The following is a 22,748-nucleotide window of genomic DNA, read 5'->3' as shown; positions in this document are numbered from 1 at the left end:
TATTAAAATATTAACTATTTTCGTTTAAATAATACACTATGTTATAAGAATATCATGCAGAAATAATATAAACAATGCACGATTCTAGTATAACATAAAAATAACAAAAGTAGTGTTATGTTGGTCCAACTTCATTTGAACTTAAAAAAAATCACTAACACTAATTAATATCGTGTTAGTCAAATATCACTTTTCTTCTTACATTAAAATCATGCCGAAGAGCATTGATCTTACTTTCACATATTCAAACTCATAAAATCATGCCAAGTACAACAATTTTATTTTCACAAATTCAAACTCATATCATGCATCCTTTATTGTTCACATGTTTTTTTTTTAAATCTATCCATTGTGGTAATTTTTTTTATAAAATTGCATCATTTAGTTCAAAAAATCTGAATTTAGTTAGTGTGAAAAATAGGTCAAAGTACTTATAATTTGATATAAGTTTAGTTCACCAAAAGAGGGAGAATAAGATAGGAAAAGAAAAAAAAAGAATTTGAAAGGAAGAGTGTGGAAAGAAATGGATAAACAAAAATGGTCCCACAAGGAAAAAGAGGCCATGAAGGTGCAAAAATAAACCTTAATTTAGTTAGTGCAAAAAAGAGATCCATGTAATTATATTTTGGTATAAGCCGAGTGCACGAAAGAGGAGAATGTGAATGAAAAAAAAAGAGTTATTTATTTGGAAGGAAGAGTGCAAAAAGAAATGGATAAAAAAAAATTGGTCCCACTAGGCAAAAGGGGCTGTGAAGGCACAAAAATAAACCTAAATTTAGTTAATGTGAAAAAGAGATCAAAATACTTATATTTTGATATAATTCTAGTGCACAAAAATATGGTGAATAATATAGGGAAAAAAAATTAAAATAGTTACTGATTTGAAAGGAAGAATAAAAAAATATGGATAAACAGAAATTGTGTCCCAAAAGACAAAAGAGATGAAGGTGAAAAAAAACCTGAATTTAGTTAGTGTGAAAAAGATGTCAAATTACTTATATTTTGATATAAACCGAGTGCAAAAATAGATGGAGAATAAGATAGAAAAAAAAAAGAAGAAAAAGAGTTATATATTTGGAAGAAAGAGTAAGAAAAGAAACCAATAAACAAAAAATGATACTACAATACAAAAAAGTCGGTGAATGCAAAAAATAAACTTGAATTTAGTTAGTGTAAATAAAAGTCGAAATACTAATATTTTGATATAAGTGAAGTGCACAAAAGATAAAAAAAAATATTGATTTGGAAGGAAGAGTCGGAAAAGAAACTAATAAAGAAAAAATGAATCCCACATAGCATAAGTGGCCATGAAGAGGGTATTGTTCCTCTACCACTCCTCAATCAAAGGAAAGGCGTTGCAATTTCACTTCTAATTCTGTTTTCTTCTATTTTTCTTTCTTTATTACAAAACAATAAATGCAACCAATTTTTTTCATAAAGAGATATCCAAATTTTCGTATCTTAATAAGTATACGTTTTTTAATGATATTATTTATTATTAAATAAACAACAAATAAATACAAATAAGTGGGAAGAGAAAATCAAAAACTCATCTATTAAAGAAAATATATTTCTAAAAAAAGTTTACTTTATATAAAAAGACATATTTTCAAACTAAACAAACATTTATTTCAAATTCACACCCAAATTTATTAAACTATTTGTAACTTTATTACTTTCTCTAAATATACGAGAGATTTTAAAATTTAAGCAATCATTCTTAATTAGGTAATATTTTCATCTTTCTCTATAGCATCAAGAAATAACATTATAAAATCATTAACACATATTCACTTTGGAAGCATAAAGAAGTAACTGGACAAAACTAAGATTCATACAAGTGGATCCATCTACACTGCATTTAACATACGAAAATGTTGTACATTCTAATATAATATTTTAATTATTTTAAATTTTTTTAAATTTGAAAATTATTTTAACATTTTACATTTTGCTTATATTTTAAATTAACATAATCGATAAAGGTGATTTGCAAACAATCATATAAATATTTGCAGCTTTTTGTAAACATAAATATTAATATTAGAAGTCTGCAATATTATTTTCCATCATGCCTATAAAGATATTTCAGTCATCCCAACCCCTTTAATCAGGGTTCAAACAAATACAGCCATGATAAATAAATTTAAAATATATTTGTTTAATTAAATAATATTTTATTTCCATTTATTTATTTATTTCAATGAAACTATTTTTATTTTCATTTACTTCTCATTTAATTTTCCTTATTTTTTAACCAACTAATTTTTAATTTTGCTTTATTTATTATTTTCTCTTTTGTTTTATCAAACTAAACATAAAAGACTTGATTCTTTTGCTAAGTAATCATAACTAGGATGATAATATTTTGATAACATAATTTGTTATCCAAATATCCTATAAAATTATTTTAATTAAATATATTAACTGCGACCCGGTTTAGTTTCGGACACCACAAAGGCACTACTGAGCAGTGGCACAGTCATGCAGAGGCGCTGCTAATTCTCACTATAAATAAACATTTTCCTTCAATCATTTTCACCATTCTGTTTCTTCTCTCACACGTTTCCAAACCATGGCAACCGTCATCCGCACCCATCACCAAAGGCACGACGCCTACACTGTCAACATTGACGGAGACCAAGTCTCGGTAACCGTCACAGCCAACGCCGGTGTCGTGCGCCGTTGGCTCTGTACCACGCTCCACCTCCGTCGCCACAAAGTCTTCCTAAAGCGTCTTGTTGTCGGCCTCGGAGTCCAGTGGACTCCCGGTGGCTCAGATCCTCCGGCGGATATTCTGCAGCTCTGCGTCGGCCGCCGCTGCCTCATCTTCCAACTCGCTCGCGCCAAGAGCGTGCCAAGGAAACTCCACACGTTCCTGAACCATAGCTCTAACATCTTCGTCGGATTCTGGAACCATTCGGACCGCCGGAAGCTTAAGCATTCGGTGCACAGCTTGGATATGTGGCACGATCCTCTGGATCTGAGGTATTTTGCGGAAACTGAGGACGATGACGATCTCAGTCAAGATTCGGTTGAGAAGATCATAGAGAAATGCCTTGGTTACGAAGTGGAGCAGAGGAACGAGATCAGCATGAGCACTTGGTATAAGAAACATCTTAGCGACGATCAAGTTGCTTATGCGACCGTTGATGCTCACTGTGCATTCCTCGTGGGAAGGAATAGCAGAGTGTGGAACGTGCTGAGATCGAGGAGGTAACTCTTGTATGCTACAAATAATGCTTCTACTTTACTTCCTCCTTTACTTCTTTTACTCCATACTCCTGTTACCTTCTTTTGGACTTGGCTTTGTTTCTTCATTTAGGGCACTTATCTTGCGTTCATTACTTTCAAACTTCCAAACGGCGTTCGAGTATGCGTTTAGTGCTTTTTCATAATAAAAATGTGTTGTGGAATTTCCTACCTTCTGTTGCCACCGAAAAAACACAAACACTGCCTTCTCGTCTTTTAGCATAAGCTGAGTATTGTGTTATGTGAATCATAGGAGATGAGCTTTTATTACCACGACTGAAGGAGAAACAAAATTTGAAATTTGATTTGCAAAGTAAACTAAATGATTTTTTATTTCTAAACTTCCATTTTTCTTTATACTACTTTATTTGATCTTCAATCAAATAAAAATAGTACATCATCATTGCAAGGATATTATCATATACAGTTCATTTTCTAAAAAAAAAAATATTATAGCAAAAATGTTGGTCATTTGATTCTTGGAGAAGCTTTGCTTTCATTTTTTATTTATAATACTAAAACGGTTCATCTTTTTTAAATGGCTTTCTTTATTAACTAGGTATATAAAAAGCTTGCTCAACTAGGAACTACTAAAATTTAAGAAACTCACTTCTTTTAATAATAAATATAGTGTGTATGTGTTGGGTCATTGTCGGAAAAATTAATTTTGAAGGGATGTAATTTATGTTTATATTTGTTTTATTTCAAAATTAATTTTACATCAACACTATATGACTATGTGCTTTGGTTTAATTTAAAAATCATATGGTGTCTCCATCGTTTTGGATGAGCAACCAAAAATATTATAAATTTTTTTATATTCAACAAATTACTTAAATTTATTTTTAATAATTTGAATAAAGTATCAACAAATTGTTTCTTTATTATTTGAATTATTCGTATCCAAGTGAGTGTTCTTCGTTCCAATGGAAAATTGAAAATAACACAAGCACCTATAAGTGGAAAAATGAGAGCCAGAAAATGCAAGGAGAACACAAAATTACCCTCATTTTTTTTCACTGTCTACAAAAAAGCTTTGGCAAATGAGGAATAACGAATAATCCTAAACAATAATAAAATACATTATATATAACTAGAAATATTACATTGATTCTAAAGAACAATCGATGTTATCTATTTCAATAAAAATCAATCTAGGGATATTATATCGGTTTTAAGAAAGAATTGATGTAAAAAACTCCATCTTTTCATATCATAAATTTAATACTTATATAAGTTACTACTAGTTGAATCTTATGTTATTTGTATATTTTACATTGTTTAAAAAATTAATGTAAAATATTATATATTTTCTATATTGTTAATATTTACATCGATATATAATAAATTTTAAATAATTAATATATGTTTTTTTTTTTTATGTACTAATGTGACGTTGAATTAAAATGTTAAGAGAGTTTAACATTTCAAAATGATTTGACTTGCACCTTGTAAATAAAGAAGCACCGTGTATTAAAAAACATTATAACCAATCCATTTTGGTGTGTGTAAAAGTAGCTTATTTTATTTAAGAAAGTAGATTCTTTAATTAAAATGTTAATTTTAATTAAAACACACTATTTTTAATTTATTTTATTATGTTTGTACTTTTCATTATATCTATCTATGTATAAGGGTTGAATTATCCATTTTTATTATTAATAAAAAAAATAAAAATAAAAAATCATAGCAAGGTAGCCACGAATATTCAACCTGATAACTCGATAGTTTCAAATCAATTTGAACCACAAAATTTAAATTTTCTTATATAATCGATTTGTTTCATATGGAACCACTGTAAATCTGATTAACTCGTTTTAGGTCTCACATTTTAATTTTAAGAAGCAAAACAAAACTAAGATACCTAATTAGATAATATACGTTATTTATATTTTTAGAAATTACGCTAATCTTCTTCAAGGTTATAATATTAAGTAATATTCACATATTTTCCAATTTTAAAATAAACACTCACATTTCTTAATTTTTTTTTAAAACTGAGAGTCACACCTCTTCTTATTTTTTTTAAAAATCTACCATAAGAAAAAGTAACACTATAATTCTTTTCCCTTTTTTACTAATTTTCATTTTTTTATCAATATAAATAAATAAATAATAGAGGTGATTAAGTGCTTCACTTCCATCATCTTAAACTATCCTTTTATTTAATAAACAAAAATATTCATATTCGCTTTTCTTGTGTTTTCTCCAGTCACATGTTCTATAAATATATTAAAAAAATTGTGCTTCATACATAATTGAAAACAGTAAAAAATATTACTGTTTATAATATAGATTATGATATCCGAAGGATTAGTATCATACTTGACTTTTTTATTTTGATGAAATAATATAATTTTAAAAAATTTAAATTTGTTCTTTTCTCTCTCTCTTCCTACTTTCATTCCAAGTAAGGGAACATCTACTAAAAAAATCTCACTTTTCTTAGGGGTTACAAAATGTTATTTTTTAAATTATTTTTATTCTCATTCAAAGAAAAAGACAAACACTTATTCTCAATTACAATCCTTTAGTTTTTCAATTTTAAAATTAAATAAAATTAACTTATTAAAAATTATTAAATACTAACTTTTCCTAAAAAAATAACTCGTGTAGTTCCACGAGGATAGGATGTTAGGGATACACTTTCAGTTGGTCTCCGATGACAGAAGAATGTTCACTTAAAAGAGACTCTTCGATGTTTAAGTCAATAGAAGTTCATACATGAGAATTAAGAGTATATAATAATTAAGATAGACTATACTCATAGAAAATGAGTATTTATAGGTGCTTTCGTCTTAGTTGACCGTCATAAATCTTTTGTATTAGTCATACATTTTTTTAACCCACACGAAAAATTAAACTACATAGGATTGTTTATTTATTAAGTTTTATTATTTTCTTTACAAATAACAAATAACAAATTTTAAATATTACTTATATATTATTATTATTATTTTTATAAAGAAACGTAAATACTTAAAAATTAACATGTATAATATATAGACAATATTAAAATGGTTTTGTTTATTGCAACCGAAATTTTGATTCAATTTAATTTTTTAATTTATTTATTTTCAGTAATTTTAATTTTAATTCAATTTAATTTATTTGAACCAAAATTTCAATTGAATTTAATGTTTTAATTTATTTTGTTTCAATTTAGAAGTTTTCTCAGAGTTAATGAGCAGTTAATTAAAAGGCTATTAATATTAGACAAAATAGTAGAACATATGTTTTTTTTTTAAATAATTAACTTTCATTTTATATTTTCATTATAGTCTTTTATACTGATTTTTTAACTATGTATGTATGAATTTAGAATTAGATTCTTGGTTCTATTCATTTAATGACCACTATACTGGTTATTAAAATTTCAATTAAAATTGGTTAGAAACCACACAAAGAGGCATTTGTAAAAAAACCATAAATAGTAAATTTTGAAAAAAAATTGTAAAACACAAAGATATATTCATATTCATGTATACAATTGGTATAGAAATAAATTTATACAAAGAATACAATATAAAATTAAGTATTTGTGTTGGTTTGCAACAGCAGTAAGCCATACTCTTCTTCCTTGCATACACGTTTCTTCCTCCAATACAGGTTTCTTCCCTGCATAGAGTTTTCAAATTATTGAATCGGTTGCAATTATGAGTGTTTCTCATCTGAAACAAGTATTTTGTGTTGAGTATATGAAGTGATAAGAATTTATAGAATTATATGGTTGCTATACTAAATATACAACTCGTTACAAGAAATGATGAACATGACTTTATGTTATTAATATATGAATAAATAAAACAATAATAATATAATCACTAATTATTTAAAGTTTATTGATTATGTCGTTTTAGTAATTGATGAATGAAAATTCAATTAAGAAAAAAATTCAGTCGTCAAAAGTTCTTTGACATTCCAGACTTTAAAGCAGTAAGTACACTAATAAAACATACATAGTCAATTATATATAATGCAATCAACTATATGCATAAAACTTTTTACAGAAAATAACAATATTTTTTTTTTATATTAGAATTCATTATTACGTTAATTTCATTCCCAAATTAGTAGTCCACTCCATTATTAAGAACCATAAATTTGGAAATGCTTAAAAAATTATAGTAGAATAAGATTGAAACCTACGATAAAAATAAGCTAAAAAATATTTTGTTATAAAGCTTTTATTTTTTGGATTGAAATAAAGGAGTAAAAAAAAGGAAGGAAACAATTGTGAAAAGTGTAGGTTTTTTTATTGGAGAAAGAGAGTAGGAATCCAACACAAGTGAAGGAGAAATTTAAATTTGTCAGTGTGATTGTTGTAATAAAAAAATATATAATAAAGTGATATATTTATAAAATAATTAAACTATTATTTTGTTATAAATTAATTTTAATTAATATTAATTATAATTTTATTATTATTATTTTACTTTTATTTTTATTACTACTATTTTAATTTTATTATTTTATGATTTTAATTATTTTTAATATTTAGGATTTTTTATGTTGTTTTAATATTTATTTTATTATTTATTATTACTTGTACTTTTTTACCTTTTATTTTTCTTAGTATTATTTTTTATGATTTTATTATTATTGTTGTTGTTATTTTAAATATTTTTTTATTATTAATTATAATTTCAATGTTATTTTAATAATATTATTATTTTATTGCATTATATAACATAATAATTAATTAATTAATTATGTTATATATCTTAGCATGTATGATTGCTTTATGTCATAATATAACATGGAATTGTTGGAGTAGAAGAACAATAAACATAAGAGTATAAACTATATTATTCTTTCAACTATTTTTTTATGAGTGTCAATATTTTGTTTTATATGGTGTCATATATAGAACTATGCATGCACTATGCGTCAAATCCGTTTTCGTTTTTTTTTTTTGCAAATCGAGTATTAAAAACCGTTACGATCCACTGATAAAATAAAACCGTTACGATCCGCGCCTTTATCAAGCCGTTTACAATTTAAACGTGCTTACTAACAAATCAGAAGCACTCTGAAATCCAAAACATGGCCTCAGTCACTCACCGAGAAAACCGCGTCAACCACGACGTCCTAACCGTCTACCTTGCCGGAGATTACATCACCGTCACTGTCACCGCCAGCGCCTCCGTCGTCAAGCGCTGGCTCTCCTCTACGCTCTACTTCAGCCGCAACTTCGTGTACTTCAACCGCCTCGTTGTCGGCCTCGGCGTCCAGTGGACTACCGGTGGTCGCAACCCGGCGTTGGACACGTTGCAGCTCTGTGTCGGACGCCGCTGCCTCATCTTCCAACTCGCGCACGCCGACGGCGTGCCGAAGAGCCTCCGCACTTTCCTGAACGATCCTAGCCACACCTTCGTCGGATTCTGGAACCACTCCGACCGGCGGAAGCTCAAGTATTCGGAGTACGAGTTGGAGATGTTCACCGATCCTCTAGATCTGAGGCTGTTCTGCGAGAATCTCCGGCAGGCTTCGGTGGAAGAGATCGTGGAGGAGTGTCTCGGTTTCCAAATATACAAACCGAGTAAGATTGGCAGGAGCATGTGGTATAATTCATATCTCAGCGACGAGCAAGTTACTTACGCCACAGTTGATGCTTACTGTGCGTTCCTCATCGGTAGGAATATCAGAGCCTGGAGCATCTGATGTAAATCTGGCTGCGTTTTTTCAGGTTTTGCTTAGTTTCTTTTGTAGTTTATTATTTCTTTTCTAGGTTATTTTTGGATTTTCATTAATAATGAGTTGACAATATGCTCATTATTGGTGCTTTTATATTCAAAGATAGCAGAAATTATGTGATAATCAGTTTTTTCTTTTCTTTTTTGTGGTCTATGATTCTGGTTTTTGATAAAGTAATTTCATGAAACGAAAAAAATATTTATATGACCAGAGAAATTATCTCTAGTAATGAATACGGATATAGAGTTTATTTTAGGAAAAAAGATGATTATATATCTTGGACTTTGTTGAGGCAAGTGTAACGGTACATCATCTTTAGGTTTGAGTATGGTTGAGAAGGTTTATTGTAAATGAGGAGAGATTTTAGTTCATTTGTGATATTTTGAGTATTTAGTAGAGGTAATTTGAGTAAATATGTCAAGAAAGCTGTGAGTGAAAGAATGTAATGAAGAAGAAATGAGAAATTGGTGGGTATTGTGTAAAGGATAAATTTGCTTTATTTGATTTTTTAAAATATTTTTGTAGTTTTATTTTGTTTTTTAATTATTTATTATCCATTAATAAATAATATTTTTACATTGATAATTATATTATGGAAAATAATCTATTTTTTAATTAATCTTTTAACAAAACAAATCATATTTTAAAATATACAATTTTGATTTTAGATACAAAATAGCCTATTATCCTTCATTAATTCAAGTACACATATTTTCTACTTAAATTCACCGCCTTTCCGTTAAATCACATCATCTCATTTTTTTATTTTCCATTGAGCGGGGATGGTTTATATAAATCGTCTTTTGCTTGTTGTGAGACTTCTGAATGCACTTAGAGGAGAATAAACTAGGAGAGTTAGCTTTTAAAACCTTTTTTTGGCTTTAAAAATGAATACGAAAATGTGCTAGCTAAGTAGTGGTAGAAAAAACTTCTGAATATATATTATTTCTACCGGAGAAAGAGGGATGTTCACATGAAAAACACTTTCCCCAATACTAGTAAGTAAAAATAAAGGTGTGATAATTATTTTAAAAGAATTAGAAATAATTATCCTTGAATTTGAATTAACTTAATTAACTCACTGAAAAAATTAATAAATAACAATCAAACTTAGAAAAAAAAAATCACTATATTAACTAAATTAGATAATAATTAAAAACTGAAAATTATTGATATATAAAATTATTTATTAATAACAATGTATAAAATAAATTTTAAATTGATATCTAAATAAGTTATTTAAATTTTAATTATTAATATTTTAAATTTTAAATTGACCTATAGTATTAATCAAAATTAATTTAGAATATAAATTAATAAATAGTTAAAATCTTGAAAGATAAGAATTAGATATGAATTTAAAAACTATTTTAAATTTTTTTATTAGTAATATAAATGAATTTAAATACGAATAACTTTTTTAGTTTATAAAATAGTTTCTAATTTACGTAACTATTTATTTTAGTTTTTAAAATTATTTTCATTTAAAACGATTTTTTTGAGTGTCTGTATTAATATTTTATATAAATCTTTGCAGCTAATTCAGTGTATTTTTGTAATAATTTCAAAAAAAGAAGTAATTTCATAATATTTAATAATAGATGTATTATATTTTCTAAATATTTAGAAATTAAAATAAATACTTTTATGTTTAAATATTTTGTTTTTCAGTGTTTAATAAGGACCAAATCATTTACCCATACAAATTAAAAATAAATCAAAAGAATCGGAAGCTTTTACATGAAACTAGAAAATATTGTCGTGATTCTAAAGCAAAAATTTAATTTATAAATTAAGTATATACGATATTATATTATATTATATTTCCAGTTATAGTGGAAATATAAAGTTCACGAAAATAACATCAATTTTTGTTATTAAAATTAAAAATATTATATTTCGCAATATTCTATATTTAACTTTAATCAATACAGACATTATGTTTTAATGTTAATAATATTCTGGAGATTTTATTTAAAAAAAATATTAATTATTTTTATTAATGTTTATTTGACAACTTTGTTTTACTTACAATTTAATAAATATTAATATTTTAATTATTTATAAAAATTTATAATTTTTTTAGTTGTGATTTTTTTTTTTTGCATTTTTTTTCCTGTTGTAATTATTAATATTTGTTGTAGTTGTATTTTAGTTCTTTTGATAATTCTTTATTTTTTGTAATGAAGCAGAAATGAGGAGAGCAAAATTTTATCAACAAATATAAATAAGAGAAATGTTAGTGATAAAAAAAATTCTGATAAAAACCTTTGAATACGATAATTAGAAATCATATCAACATAGGTGATTTTCAATATCAAAATTAAAGCACTAATTCAGAAATTAATCTAAATTCAAAATCATATTATATATATATATCCACTATTTGAGGTCAATATTTTTTTGTTTATTCTGTTTTATTCTTTAAGATTTGAAAAAATTTAAATATAGTATCCAGTTCATTTTATTGTTTTATGCATGAAATGATGAAATAAAGAGAGTATAATATGCATGATCGAAGCTTACATAGTGTTGAGCACAAGTAACAAATTTTTAAAGAAAGATATTTTATGGATAGAAAGAAGAGGTATCTAATAAATAACAGACTAGGTGAAACTGTTACATGCAGCACACAAAAGTAGGGAGAAAAGGGAGAAAACTCAACAACGTCCCTATGCATAAAAATAGACACAGGAAGTTTGATGGGAAGAAGCTCCGCTAAATCAGTTGTTTCCAACAAGATAGCATGAGTCAGTTCCACATATCCTCTGCAAGGATTTCGACAGTGAGCTTACTATGCGGATAAACAAACTACCAACATCAAGCGTCTATAAACACAACCATTGCAGGTTACCTTCTCCACATTCAAATCCCTCAAGCAATGGAATTCTCAAAAGATTTTCTCTCTCTTTCTCTACCAGGTTACACTTCAAAAAAGAAAAGGAAGAGCTCTCTCTCGAAGGAAGCTCCCCAGAAAAAGAACAGGGCAAAGAAGGTTCCAGTTACTCACAACAGTGGTGGTGAGGTGGATGCAAATGCTCCCATGACAACTTTGTTACTCTCAACAAGTCCCGTGTTAGCACCATATAACTATGGTGGTGGTCCTGTGAATGAAAAGGCTCCTGTTTCTGCATCCTCATCATGTCCTCGCCGTGCACCTGTGAATGAGGAAACCATTGTTCCACCTTTTCCATGGGCCACGGATAAGCGAGCCAGGATCCACAGCTTCACATACCTCCAGCAAAAAAAGATTACCAGGATCAGCGGGAACGTTCAGTGCAAGAACTGCTTGAGAGAGTTCGAGATTGAACTTGATGTGGTGAAGAAATTGAATGAGTTGTTGAGATTCGTTGAGAAGAAAGGAGAGAGCATGAATGATAGGGCACCAGAGGAATGGATGGAGCCAGTGTTTCCAAAATGTGAGCATTGTGGAGTAGAAGCTCTGGCACCCATCCTTGCTGGTGTCAAGAAGAAGGCCATCAATTGGTTGTTCTTGTTTCTCTCTCAAACGCTGGGTTGTTGCACCATTAAACACCTAAAGTATTTCTGCAAGCACACCAAAAACCATCGAACTGCTTCCAAGAATCACCTTGTTTATTCCACCTTCCTAGGACTCCACAAACAGTTTCTTCATGACTAGTTCGATTCTTCTTCGTACACGCTCTGGGTACGAGAAATTATCGTATGGTCCGGGACCATACTTGATCTCTTCTTCACAACAAGCAGTCATGCTTTTTAATCTAAAAAAAAAAAAATTACCTGCTATGTAAGTATAAACTGTGACTGGGATCCTTTGATCTCGGACCATAAAATAATTTTTCCTTCAGTACCTAGTCTTTACTTTCTTATCTCAGTTGTTGCATTGGACTTGTTTCTGATTCTATGAATCTATGTCTCTGAATAAAGTGATTTTGAAATTTAGATTTCTGTTTTCTATTTTAAGGTAGATTCAAGTGCTACTGTGTTTACTTTTGCTTTGAGTAGCATTATGATATTGTTATCGTTTCATTACTTGGTCAATTCTAACTCTTTTCGCGATTGATAATGACCAAGTTCTTTTCTAACCTTTGTATCTGTTTATTCATGAGGTAAAAATTTACAAACGGGTGATTTTTTGTTTGATATTATTAAAATGGTTTAAAATTATATGGGGCGCTTACATGACATAACTTAAAATCGTGTTTTATAAATATGACAATAATTTTTATGTTAATTACGACTCACAACACACAACTTTTGATTATCTAAACTTAATTGTCTTTTCTTTTAAACTAAAATCTTCAAGTCATGCAGGCGACATGACTTTGGTAGGCTGTATCAAAGCTTTTCCTCTCTCTGTTTTAAGAAGCTGGGAGCAATTTCTTGTTTTTCCAACATTTGCACATAATAATAATACACAGAAAACAACAGTACTATATTTGTGAAATGTTCTGTCACAAGGTTATGGATACCAACACATTTCAACTGTAATCAGAATCAAACTTAGAATCAGACTTAGAATCAGAATCAGAATCAGAATCAGAATCAGAATTAGAATTAGAATCAGAGTCAGAATCAGCTTCACAGCAGCGACTGAACTTTAAGTGGGTAGGAAAAGAATCCATGGAGACGCCAATGAAAAGAGAATTTGTGTCAGGACTAAAAGATAAACCAGATACATGCCCAAAAATATCGATCTCCTGCTTCGTCTCAAACTCATCAATCACATGATAGACATGCACATAATCAAGGTCTTCACCCATTGCCATAAACTCCCCATCAGATGTGAAGCATATTGAAGTAATTGCTCTCACATTGCCCTCAAGAACATGAACAGACGTTGACAAATTCCGAGCATCCCAAATGCGACATGTTCTGTCTTGGTTTCCAGTGGCAAAATTGTACTCATTATTAGGATACCATGCAGATGAGCATGTGTAACCAAAGTGTCCACTCACAGAATCAATGATCTACATGTTAAGACAAACCACGTTTAAATTAGAATCCGCTAACTATCACTCAAATATTTACCATTTCTAATTCGATTTATAAGTAAAACAAAACTTAGAAATACAAGCTTAGCTACATGTCAAATTATGAATCAAGAGAACATTTTCTTACAAGACGCAACACAAACTTGAAACAGAAACATCAATAAAATACACTAAACAACCAACCATTCCACTTTTAGCATCCACTAATTTCCCTTGCGGGTCGTCTCCCACAGCTACAAACATTTTTCCATCCGGGCTCCATGAAACATGCTGCGTGCACAGATTTTGATTACCATCATGCCAAAATGCCAATCAAAGTTAACATTATACACATTTTAATGACAAAGTTGAGATTTTACTTACATTCACTGGCCAGGGGAATCGAAAATCACTACAAAACTGAAAAGTCTCAGCATCGAAGTCTTTCACACTACAGTTTTGGCCTGAAGTCATGAAATGAACAGCTCCACTGCCAAATCAATTAATTGTTAGACCACACGAGGTTTGTGATTCACCTCATCAACAAAAAATAAGTGAAGGTAGTGACCTCCGATGGTTATAAATGTCAATAGCATTGATCTTTCCCTGTGGCTCACAACTCGGAGGGACACAGAAACTAACCCCTGGACGATCTAAGAGCTGCAAGACATACGTAATTTAGCAAATTAATTAAGGATATCTTCACTTATATCCACTTGTTTAATCACTAATTTGCAATTAACCATATTAACAAGAAATCTCTCCTCCATCTAAAATGAATTGCTTTTTTACCTTGCAAATTAGTTGTCCTTCAGTGCCTCCAACAATCAGCAGTTTATCACGTATAGTCATTGCACTAATCTGTGTCATATAAAATCCTCCCATGTGGTTTCCAGGATGTAGCTATTCTCAAATGGTGACACAAATATAAATTTTCATATTCTTCATTCTGTGATGCTTTCAATTATAAAACAGTGCCAAAACTAGTATTACCTCTGATGGGGCTACATGCCCTTCCAAATCCAAGATTGTTGTGTTCTGAGAAGTTAATGCAGGGCAGTGGCCAATTTGGTACCTTGTGCCAAGATACACATCATCCTTTGACGTCGACCAAACCATACCAGCATTGTACTGCGAATGACAACTTATTGTGAATGTTGCACATTAATTAAGTGTTACAAATCAACCTTTGAAACTCTAAAAGAAAAGAGTTACCGTGTCCTCGTAATATTGTTCTGTGCTCATTGAACAACAATCGTATTTAGCAAAACTATAATATTTCGCTCCCGTTTTTGTTTCTTTGCAGTCCTGCACATCAGAGGTTAATTATTTGAATAGAAAAAGTAAAGAGTCAAAAGAAAGATTAATTTGCACACAAAGTGTTTTTTAAATTAAAGCAAAAGACACTACCTCCTTCAGGGGTACTTTTTCAGTACTCAGAAGATGTCGTAATCTGTATTTTCTAAATCGCTCACGACTACAGTCAGTTAAGTCCCAAGATATACCTTGAATGTCTTTTCTCTCCCACTCCCTTGCATGTTCTTCAGCAGAGGTCTCACAGCTACTCTATTTTTCCAACGAGAGACAAAAGAAAGAGTGTAAACAAAAGTAGGGCAACATTATATTGTGTTAAATTGCCATAATAACGAAAAAAAATTCAAATTCTGATTATGGGTACATTCTCCAGTAAATACCAGTATCATTCGTCGAACAGCTTCATTGTTCACTTGAATCGGCATTTTATGCTGTGTTCTTGAAAACGCGTTGTTAAAGAAAAACAGAAAGAAAGGATCACAAATTAAGAACTAGAAAGAACGAACGCGAATCAGAAGAGAGCTGCAAAGACTAAGTGAATTTTCAACTTGTGGATGTTGTCGTTGGAAATCAAACTCTTGCATCGGAGTCATGGAAGGCCCTGAAAAAGTACTACATTACAAGATCAAAGACCAAGAACTAAAGAAGCATCAAGAATCAATATATGAGTGATGACAAGATTAGGAATTTAGAAGAGGAAATCGAGAAGAATGTTAAGTTTCTTAAGAAAGTACAGGAGAATAATGAAACTTTTAAAAGTGTAAACATTAGTAGAAAGGTGTGAATGCAATTTTATTTTAATAAATTTTTTTATAAGATTTGAGTTTTAATTTTTTTTTTTCTGAAAAGTATAGTGAGCCATCGTTATCTAATTTCTGTTTTCTACTAACCAAATGTAACTTTTGTGTAGCTTTTTAAATTCCTTCAACGAGATGTTAACATGTTGGGTATATAACATTTTGGCACATTTCTAACACATGCTTTTGTCCGGTGCGTTCTTAAACTTTCAAAGCAAGCAAAGAATAAAGAAATTGTTGAAGGAATTACCTATCAAAATTTCCACTATTTTTAAACTTATCCAAATTTCTCTCACGAAAATTTTAATCACGAATTAGGTTGCCTGCATTTATACTCAAACATATTACGTTTCTTAACATGAGTTAGATTTCTCGCAATTCTAACATACTAAGGAACCAATTAACATTCCCTAGCTAGGACCTAAAAGAAAATACTAGTTCATTCAACTCTATAATTACATCCAAAGTTATATCCATAATATTGCATAAACTTTTTGGCTATTTTAACATATGAAAACTAAACTTTATGCACATAATTTTTTTCTAACACTGTCTAATCTTTTATGTTTTAAATCAAAGCCAACCATTAGAGTCATTCTAATAGTAAAGAGATACATAGATTGTACAAGTTTTACATCTGGTTCTAACCTAATAAGACTGTGGATTCTGATAATGAAGGACAAGAAAAATCCAATAATCAAATTCATGCAATAAAAAATTCTTGGCTACTAACATCTTTATTGCCATAGTACATCAACAAAGTTTAATTTAAATCAATTATTTTTTGTCAACCAATTTTTAATTTATTTTTAAAATTTCAACACCAAATCCAATTTTAAATTTAATTTTTTTTATTTAAAACTTAACTATGCATTTATTTCATAAAGCTACATGTTTATGTATATAATTTTTCTCTAAAAGATCACATAAAATAAAATATTTTTAACTGTACCAGTGTCTCATTGATGATGTGACGAATATTTCACTAATGACGTGACCAGATAATGTACGGATGACATGAACTAAATCAATTTCTACGAAATATTATACACGACATAATTAGTCTAACCAAAAGTACAAAATTTTACTTTGATATCGAGATTAACTTTGAAACCTAACTCATTATAACCCTATAAATATGCATTCCACGTAAGATAAAGTTACACATCATTAAACATTATTTATTATTTTCACTTACTATATACCAAAATCTTGGTAGTCAAATTAAGTATCTTACCCTCATAATCAGTGACTAAATTCCGTGCAATATAGGTCTTGAAGCATTCAAAAGGACGGAGAATACTTCTCAGCCCGAACCAGGATAAAGTATAATAAATATCTATTAAAAATTCTTTGATAATTTAAAGATTTTTTACATCATATATAAATGTTTTCATACACCGATAAATAAATCTTTAGCTTACAAGAAAACTTAAACATTTCTCCTTTTTAATATATACTTTATAAAGTTAGATATTTGCAACTGTGTGTAGTATACTGGAATTTGGATTCATTGCCTCCAACCAAGAATCATTTGGGTTGTCAACAAATGACAAGACACCCTATCTATCCTTTCTGGATTTGATTATTTTTAAGCATCAATTGCCATCAATTCAACTCAGATTACACGAAGATGCGACTTTTCTGGATTATAATATAGATTATAATGGGTGGAAAGTTTGAGAATACTGGAAAAGTCACACCCCAAAATCCAAATGACCTTTTATTGATATCAGTCAGAAGGAAATCAAAATCTGTGTGATTTGAAGATGAGAATATTCAGTTGGAGGCTTCATGGTGAAAAATATTCATCACCCTTTTTCCTTTTTTCTAATTTCTCTATGTTGATCTTCTCCTGTTCATTGTATCAGGAACTGAACATGCATGCCAATTGGGAAGCCATCATCATGGAACTACATAATTTCACGATTTTGCATTCCACCAAACCAAACCACTTCCTTCCTTTGTAGTGGGTACTGTACGTGTAATGCTTTAATTAAGTTATTGCTATATATCAACTGTCTTTTCAATCTACACCTTTCTATTAACAATGGGCCATGAATAGAAAGGGAAAGAGAGAGAAAATTTTCATAAATATAAACTTTACACAAAACCTTATCTTTAGCTCGCAAAAATTTCAAACCCATCTCTTCGTCCTTCTAAGTTCCACCTTCTCTCCAGAACCTAACTTTTTGCCATACTCCTAAGGTCCTAACAAGTTCACAACTTTTTAATTATAAAACCTAAATTCAAATAATACCTCTCCTTTTCTCTGTGTATCCATTTCTTGAATTATTGATCCATTCCCTGTGTACGTGCCTGAAGGGTGCAGTACTGCGCTAAATTATTATCCACTATTCACCATGCTTATTTTCTTAATTTCCTTCCTTTTTAAAAAAATAAATAAATAACTAGACATTCAATTCATGTTTGAATTTTTAAAAATTATAAAATTGCAACTTCTAAATTTCAAAAGTTAACTCGAAATAATGTGGAAAGTAGAACCTATTACTGTCGTGATTAATGTTTTAAAATGTAAAGCGCGTCTGGTGTAGCCGCAACGTCATATCATAGTAAAGTGATCAAAATAGTTAAATATGAGTAATGATGTGATTTTAAATTTACAGCATATGTTTATTACGATGAATAAATCATCCAACACCAGTGGCTCTTCAACCCAAGCAAAAGAGTATTTCCTCAAAAGAGTTTACCAAAGATAACCATTTCTGCACAACTGATTCTGAGCAACAGAAACTGACAAAAACTTTATATATTAGCCCGTTGAACCAGTATCAATTATTCACGGCCCTCACAATTACTCTTCTTATAACTATGTACTAAACTTTTGTAACAATTTTTTTCTTAAATGTGTTTTTTTTTTTAATTTTTCGCATGGGTTAATTTTTATAAGTAACATTCCTCTTTTTTATTTTTCTTTCTAACATTAAAATTTAGAATTCGATATTCGATATTACATATTGAATAAAAATTTAAATAATTATTTTCATGGAAATAGTTGTTGCTGTTTTTTTACTAGTACGAATAGAACAATGAAATAACAAACTATTCTAAACTAGGGGCATGAATAGGTTGTTTCCAACACACTTAGGCTAATAGAGTAGAATTCCAGTCAACCCAAATCAGGCTAAGTAGTCCACCTAACCAGTTATTCATTTAGTTTGCTTCTTTCATATTGCTGTTCAATTGACTTGTTAATATTCATTATAATTTAAAATAGTTTGAGCTATAAATCAAGCAAAAAAATGAGGTTATTTAAGTAAAGTTTCAGGGCTTTCCTAGTATAAAGTATATAATAAAAGTATAAAATAAGTGTAAATCCTATATATGTGTTGGTCTGAAAGTGTCATGGGAAATAGTGAATTGAGTAATTAAGAAAGTAGCAGTAAAAGTAGGTTGCCGGTGCCTAGGATGTTTGTGTTAGCTTGGTTGTAGTATTGTGAGAAACGTGAGTGAGAATTAAAGTGCAGGAAAGGTATTGAAGGTGAGGAAGGGATGGGATTAGGAAGTACAAATTCATTGGTAGAGCATGAGAATCATGTGTATCTTTGGCACTGACACCAACATCTTGCATTATCCATCTTTAGCTATCAATAAGAAATTATTTATGTGGTAGCTATTTTCGTCCCAGGAAACACGCATCATCATTGAATGGCTCCATCTTTTTATGTAAGCTCTGTAGGGTGAAGAATGATGATAGTAAAAGCCATCGTACAGAAAAGCTAAACGGTACTATGCTCAAAAAATTATGTCACGTCTTTTTCCACAACTCGTGCATTCATTGTTTTTAAGTTATGGGCCAATTATAACACTCTTCCACCGTACTATATGCAAACTTCTGCTCATGTCTTTAACCCAATCAATAACTCAAGGACCAAATTCCAAGCATTCATCCTCCACATCCCTAACTCCGCCTTACGTGTTAGGGAAGACTCACATTCTGTCGTGGCATCACAACAAATCAAGAGAATAAAAAAACCCTAATGCCAAACAAACTAAACAATTCAGAGACCAAGTGACATTGGATGAGTCTGAAACATCAAATGTATGCTCATCGAACAAATATCTAGTTACAAAGAATAGGCATATGAACTTAAGAAAAAAATTAAATTATGAAATCAGAACCCGAGGCCCTCTCCATAAGCTACAAGGGAAATACTGATTAAAAATGTAAACTCCAAAAGGTTTTATATGAACTCAAATGTAGCTGAGGAAATTTTCTGCATAGAAACTCCCTCATACCCAGCAGCACCAAAGGAGTTAGAGAGCATCACAAACAACGCCAAGGTGCAGTGAATACAGACCATATAATAAAACCAATTAAAAGTAATTACTAACTAGTATTATCAATTTCCCCAGCTCAACAAAAGTATAAACATGACCAAAATTCGTAACTAACCTATAATTAATTCAATCCTTCTCCTCCTTCCTCACCTGCGATGGCACAATAATGTCCTGAAGCAACCCATTGTCTCTCGACAAAGCCTCGTGTCCGAAACCTCGACGGTTCGCGTGGTCCTGACCAAACCCACCAAACGACGTCGTGTTCATGAAGTTACTACCGGAGTTAACAAAAAGTGGGTTGGAGTTATATACCAAAGCCGAAGCTTGTGGTTGGTGTTGGTGCTGATGTGGCAGCACGAAGTGTGAGGAACCGAAGGTGCCGGAATGTCCCAATCCACCAGGCTCGTTCACGAACCCGAAGCCAGCCCGAGACGAAGCAGGGCAAGGGTGCGTGTGCTGCCCCTCGTAGGTGGTAACCACGATGGAAGGGTCATCGGAGGAACGCTCCACTCGCTTCTTTACGCCGCAACCGGCGGTGGTGCAACGGTAGTAGCTCCTAAAAGGTGACGTGGCACGACGGTTGCGTGTCCCGCAAGAAAAAATTAATTTAGATGGAAAGATGAAAATTAGTGGGAAACTCTAGTGCTATTTTGTCAACTAGACCGTTCGCTAGGGACAAGCGAAAGAGAGCGATGGATGAATATATATAATAGAGAGAGAAAGAGAATATGAAGAATGAATATTGAAAAATGAAAAAAAATAAAAATGAAATGATAGTAATATGGTACCTGGGATAAGGGCTGTTTTTCACAGCTTTTTGGCCGTACTTGCGCCACTTATAACCATCGTCTAGGTGATCAACCTCGCTCTTTGTCATGAACGCAAATCTCGGTTCTCTTTGCTTCTTTTGGTTCTTCTTCTTCGGTTTCAACCTGTTGGATTTTGCATACAGAGTCAACAGCAATTACAAATCGGAAAAAAAATATAAATTAAATGAAAAACAGAGTCAAATGAGGACACTAACAACGATAAAAGCAGAAGCCCATTTTAAGTTCGCTGATCAGAAACTGTCTCATCACTTTCCCCAAACGGACTTTATCTCCCCCTTTCCTTTTTACTTTGCCATTAAGGCATTAAACAACAGATAAATAGAAACTCTCAATAATCAAAAAAAGGAAGAAAATGAATAATAACTACTATAATTTAATCAACTGTATACCCACGCGTCTTTGGCTATTTCCATCTATTTTTCACCGTCTGGTAATATTAAAATAATCCATTATATTTTTCACTGTTACTATTCTTCTTTCTGGTTTTCTTATTTGTTTATCTCATACACTCCAAACATTTCAACAAAACCTACACCCAGTTCTTCAAGTTTTACTTTTTTAAGTTGTTCTTCGATAAAAGTTGATTTTTTATACATTGCAGCTAAATAATATTAAAAAATCAGAATTCAACCGTACACTTGTCATTTTCCTTACCCAATACTTACTGTTTCTTAGTCTTGTCTTGATCCTGGTCATCTCTGCCTCCATTACCACCTTCTTCTTCCTCCTCTGCTTCACCTTCCTCGTGTTCAATCCCACCTTTACCACTCTGCTCCGCGGTGGTGGTGGTGGCGGTGGTGGTGGCCTCATTAGAAGACGACGAAATCGACGACAAGTTCGGCGACGCGGGAGTGTTCAGCACCTCGGAGAAGTCCGGCACTTTGGAGCCAACCCGAGACGGCGCAGCCGCGGGGAGCCAATCGAACAGCGGCGCGTTGTAGTCGTGGACGCCGAGCAGTTCCAAGAAGCCGAAGGGCGAGGCCTTGTGGTCGCAGGAAGAAGACAAGGACGGCGGCGGCATGACGTCGAAGATGGTCGGTGGTTGGAAAGGGAAAGTGAAGTTGTTGGGAATCTCGTCGGAGAATGCCATGGTGGTGGATGGTTCGCTGTTCGGGTGCGGTTCTTCCTCTCTTTTCTCCTCCGCCATTGATTTTCGTGGATTGCTTCAGCTATATATCAGCGTGGCACATATTCTTCCTTTTTTATATATATTTTTTGGAGATCTTGCTTTTGTGCTGCGAACTCAAAAGGAAGTGTGCCTCAAAATTCTACCACTTGTTATTATTACAAAAGATATAAAAAGAGACAGAAAGGAAGAGAGAGAGAGAGAGAAAGGGATAGTTTGGGGATTAGGAGAGTACTCTCTCCATAGATTCAAACTTGAGATTTCTTAACCAGTGTCATCATAACTAGTGTTAATTTTTTATTCAATTTTTAAATTTACTCCTTTTTTAAATAATCAATAATACTAATTAGAGGCATTTAATTTTTCTGTAAATAGTAATACTATTTCAAAAATCGTTAAATAATTTTATTCTTTAATGTTTCAAGCACAAATCATAAAATCCAAGTGGACTAACTTGTTTGATTCATCTAAATAACTG

The 22,748-nt window shown here is 31.0% G+C and overlaps 4 protein-coding genes across 5 annotated transcripts; 2 read left to right on the top strand and 2 right to left on the bottom strand.

Moving 5' to 3' along the window:
• Positions 1-2,566: 2,566 nt before the first annotated feature.
• On the top strand, positions 2,567-9,035 carry LOC137833532 (uncharacterized). Its single transcript, XM_068641875.1, has 3 exons — positions 2,567-3,216; positions 8,123-8,150; positions 8,278-9,035. The coding sequence occupies exons 1-3, from the start codon at positions 2,576-2,578 to the stop codon at positions 8,914-8,916; spliced, it is 1,308 nt and encodes a 435-aa protein (XP_068497976.1). The 5' UTR covers positions 2,567-2,575; the 3' UTR covers positions 8,917-9,035.
• A 2,795-nt stretch (positions 9,036-11,830) lies between these two features.
• Positions 11,831-12,589, top strand: LOC137833530 (uncharacterized). Its single transcript, XM_068641874.1, has one exon. The coding sequence runs from the start codon at positions 11,831-11,833 to the stop codon at positions 12,587-12,589; it is 759 nt and encodes a 252-aa protein (XP_068497975.1).
• Positions 12,590-13,339: 750 nt separating this feature from the next.
• LOC137833122 (uncharacterized) lies at positions 13,340-15,987 on the bottom strand. Its single transcript, XM_068641494.1, has 9 exons — positions 15,596-15,987; positions 15,312-15,467; positions 15,117-15,209; positions 14,895-15,032; positions 14,694-14,804; positions 14,470-14,561; positions 14,286-14,391; positions 14,106-14,192; positions 13,340-13,898 (listed from the first exon to the last, which is right to left on the bottom strand). Exons 1-9 carry the CDS (start codon positions 15,638-15,640, stop codon positions 13,410-13,412), a joined length of 1,317 nt encoding a protein of 438 aa, XP_068497595.1. The 5' UTR covers positions 15,641-15,987; the 3' UTR covers positions 13,340-13,409.
• Positions 15,988-20,118: 4,131 nt separating this feature from the next.
• On the bottom strand, positions 20,119-22,514 carry LOC137831947 (probable WRKY transcription factor 48). Of its 2 annotated transcripts, XM_068639863.1 has the most exons (4): positions 21,810-22,514; positions 21,103-21,246; positions 20,627-20,870; positions 20,119-20,548 (listed from the first exon to the last, which is right to left on the bottom strand). In XM_068639863.1, exons 1-4 carry the CDS (start codon positions 22,289-22,291, stop codon positions 20,441-20,443), a joined length of 978 nt encoding a protein of 325 aa, XP_068495964.1. In that variant the 5' UTR covers positions 22,292-22,514; the 3' UTR covers positions 20,119-20,440. The 2 variants fall into 2 exon arrangements, with proteins under 2 accessions (XP_068495964.1, XP_068495963.1); XM_068639862.1 differs by having other exon boundaries at positions 20,119-20,870; positions 21,810-22,509.
• Between the last annotated feature and the right edge of the window lie 234 nt (positions 22,515-22,748).

The sequence above is a fragment of the Phaseolus vulgaris genome, chromosome 6, assembly GCF_000499845.2.
Source record: "Phaseolus vulgaris cultivar G19833 chromosome 6, P. vulgaris v2.0, whole genome shotgun sequence".
In the NCBI taxonomy this organism is placed as follows: Eukaryota; Viridiplantae; Streptophyta; class Magnoliopsida; order Fabales; family Fabaceae; genus Phaseolus; species Phaseolus vulgaris.
The sequence above is the reverse complement of the archived record's forward strand: the minus strand, read 5'-3'. Positions and strand labels throughout refer to the sequence as shown.

What these genes read in the sequence shown, in the direction of transcription:
- LOC137833532 (XM_068641875.1), top strand. Translation starts at nt 2,576, where the DNA reads ATGGCAACCGTCATCCGCACCCATCACCAAAGGCACGACGCCTACACT. An exon ending in AACGTGCTGAGATCGAGGAG is followed by an intron (nt 3,217 to 8,122) that starts GTAACTCTTGTA and finishes TGTCATATATAG; the next exon opens with AACTATGCATGCACTATGCG. An exon ending in ATGCACTATGCGTCAAATCC is followed by an intron (nt 8,151 to 8,277) that starts GTTTTCGTTTTT and finishes CTAACAAATCAG; the next exon opens with AAGCACTCTGAAATCCAAAA.
- LOC137831947 (XM_068639862.1), bottom strand. Translation starts at nt 22,291, where the DNA reads ATGGCGGAGGAGAAAAGAGAGGAAGAACCGCACCCGAACAGCGAACCA. An exon ending in CAAGACAAGACTAAGAAACA is followed by an intron (nt 21,247 to 21,809) that starts GTAAGTATTGGG and finishes AAAATCCAACAG; the next exon opens with GTTGAAACCGAAGAAGAAGA. An exon ending in AAAAACAGCCCTTATCCCAG is followed by an intron (nt 20,871 to 21,102) that starts GTACCATATTAC and finishes GTCACCTTTTAG; the next exon opens with GAGCTACTACCGTTGCACCA.
- LOC137833530 (XM_068641874.1), top strand. Translation starts at nt 11,831, where the DNA reads ATGGAATTCTCAAAAGATTTTCTCTCTCTTTCTCTACCAGGTTACACT.
- LOC137833122 (XM_068641494.1), bottom strand. Translation starts at nt 15,640, where the DNA reads ATGCCGATTCAAGTGAACAATGAAGCTGTTCGACGAATGATACTG. An exon ending in AACAATATTACGAGGACACG is followed by an intron (nt 15,033 to 15,116) that starts GTAACTCTTTTC and finishes TGTCATTCGCAG; the next exon opens with TACAATGCTGGTATGGTTTG. An exon ending in GGCATGTAGCCCCATCAGAG is followed by an intron (nt 14,805 to 14,894) that starts GTAATACTAGTT and finishes ATTTGAGAATAG; the next exon opens with CTACATCCTGGAAACCACAT.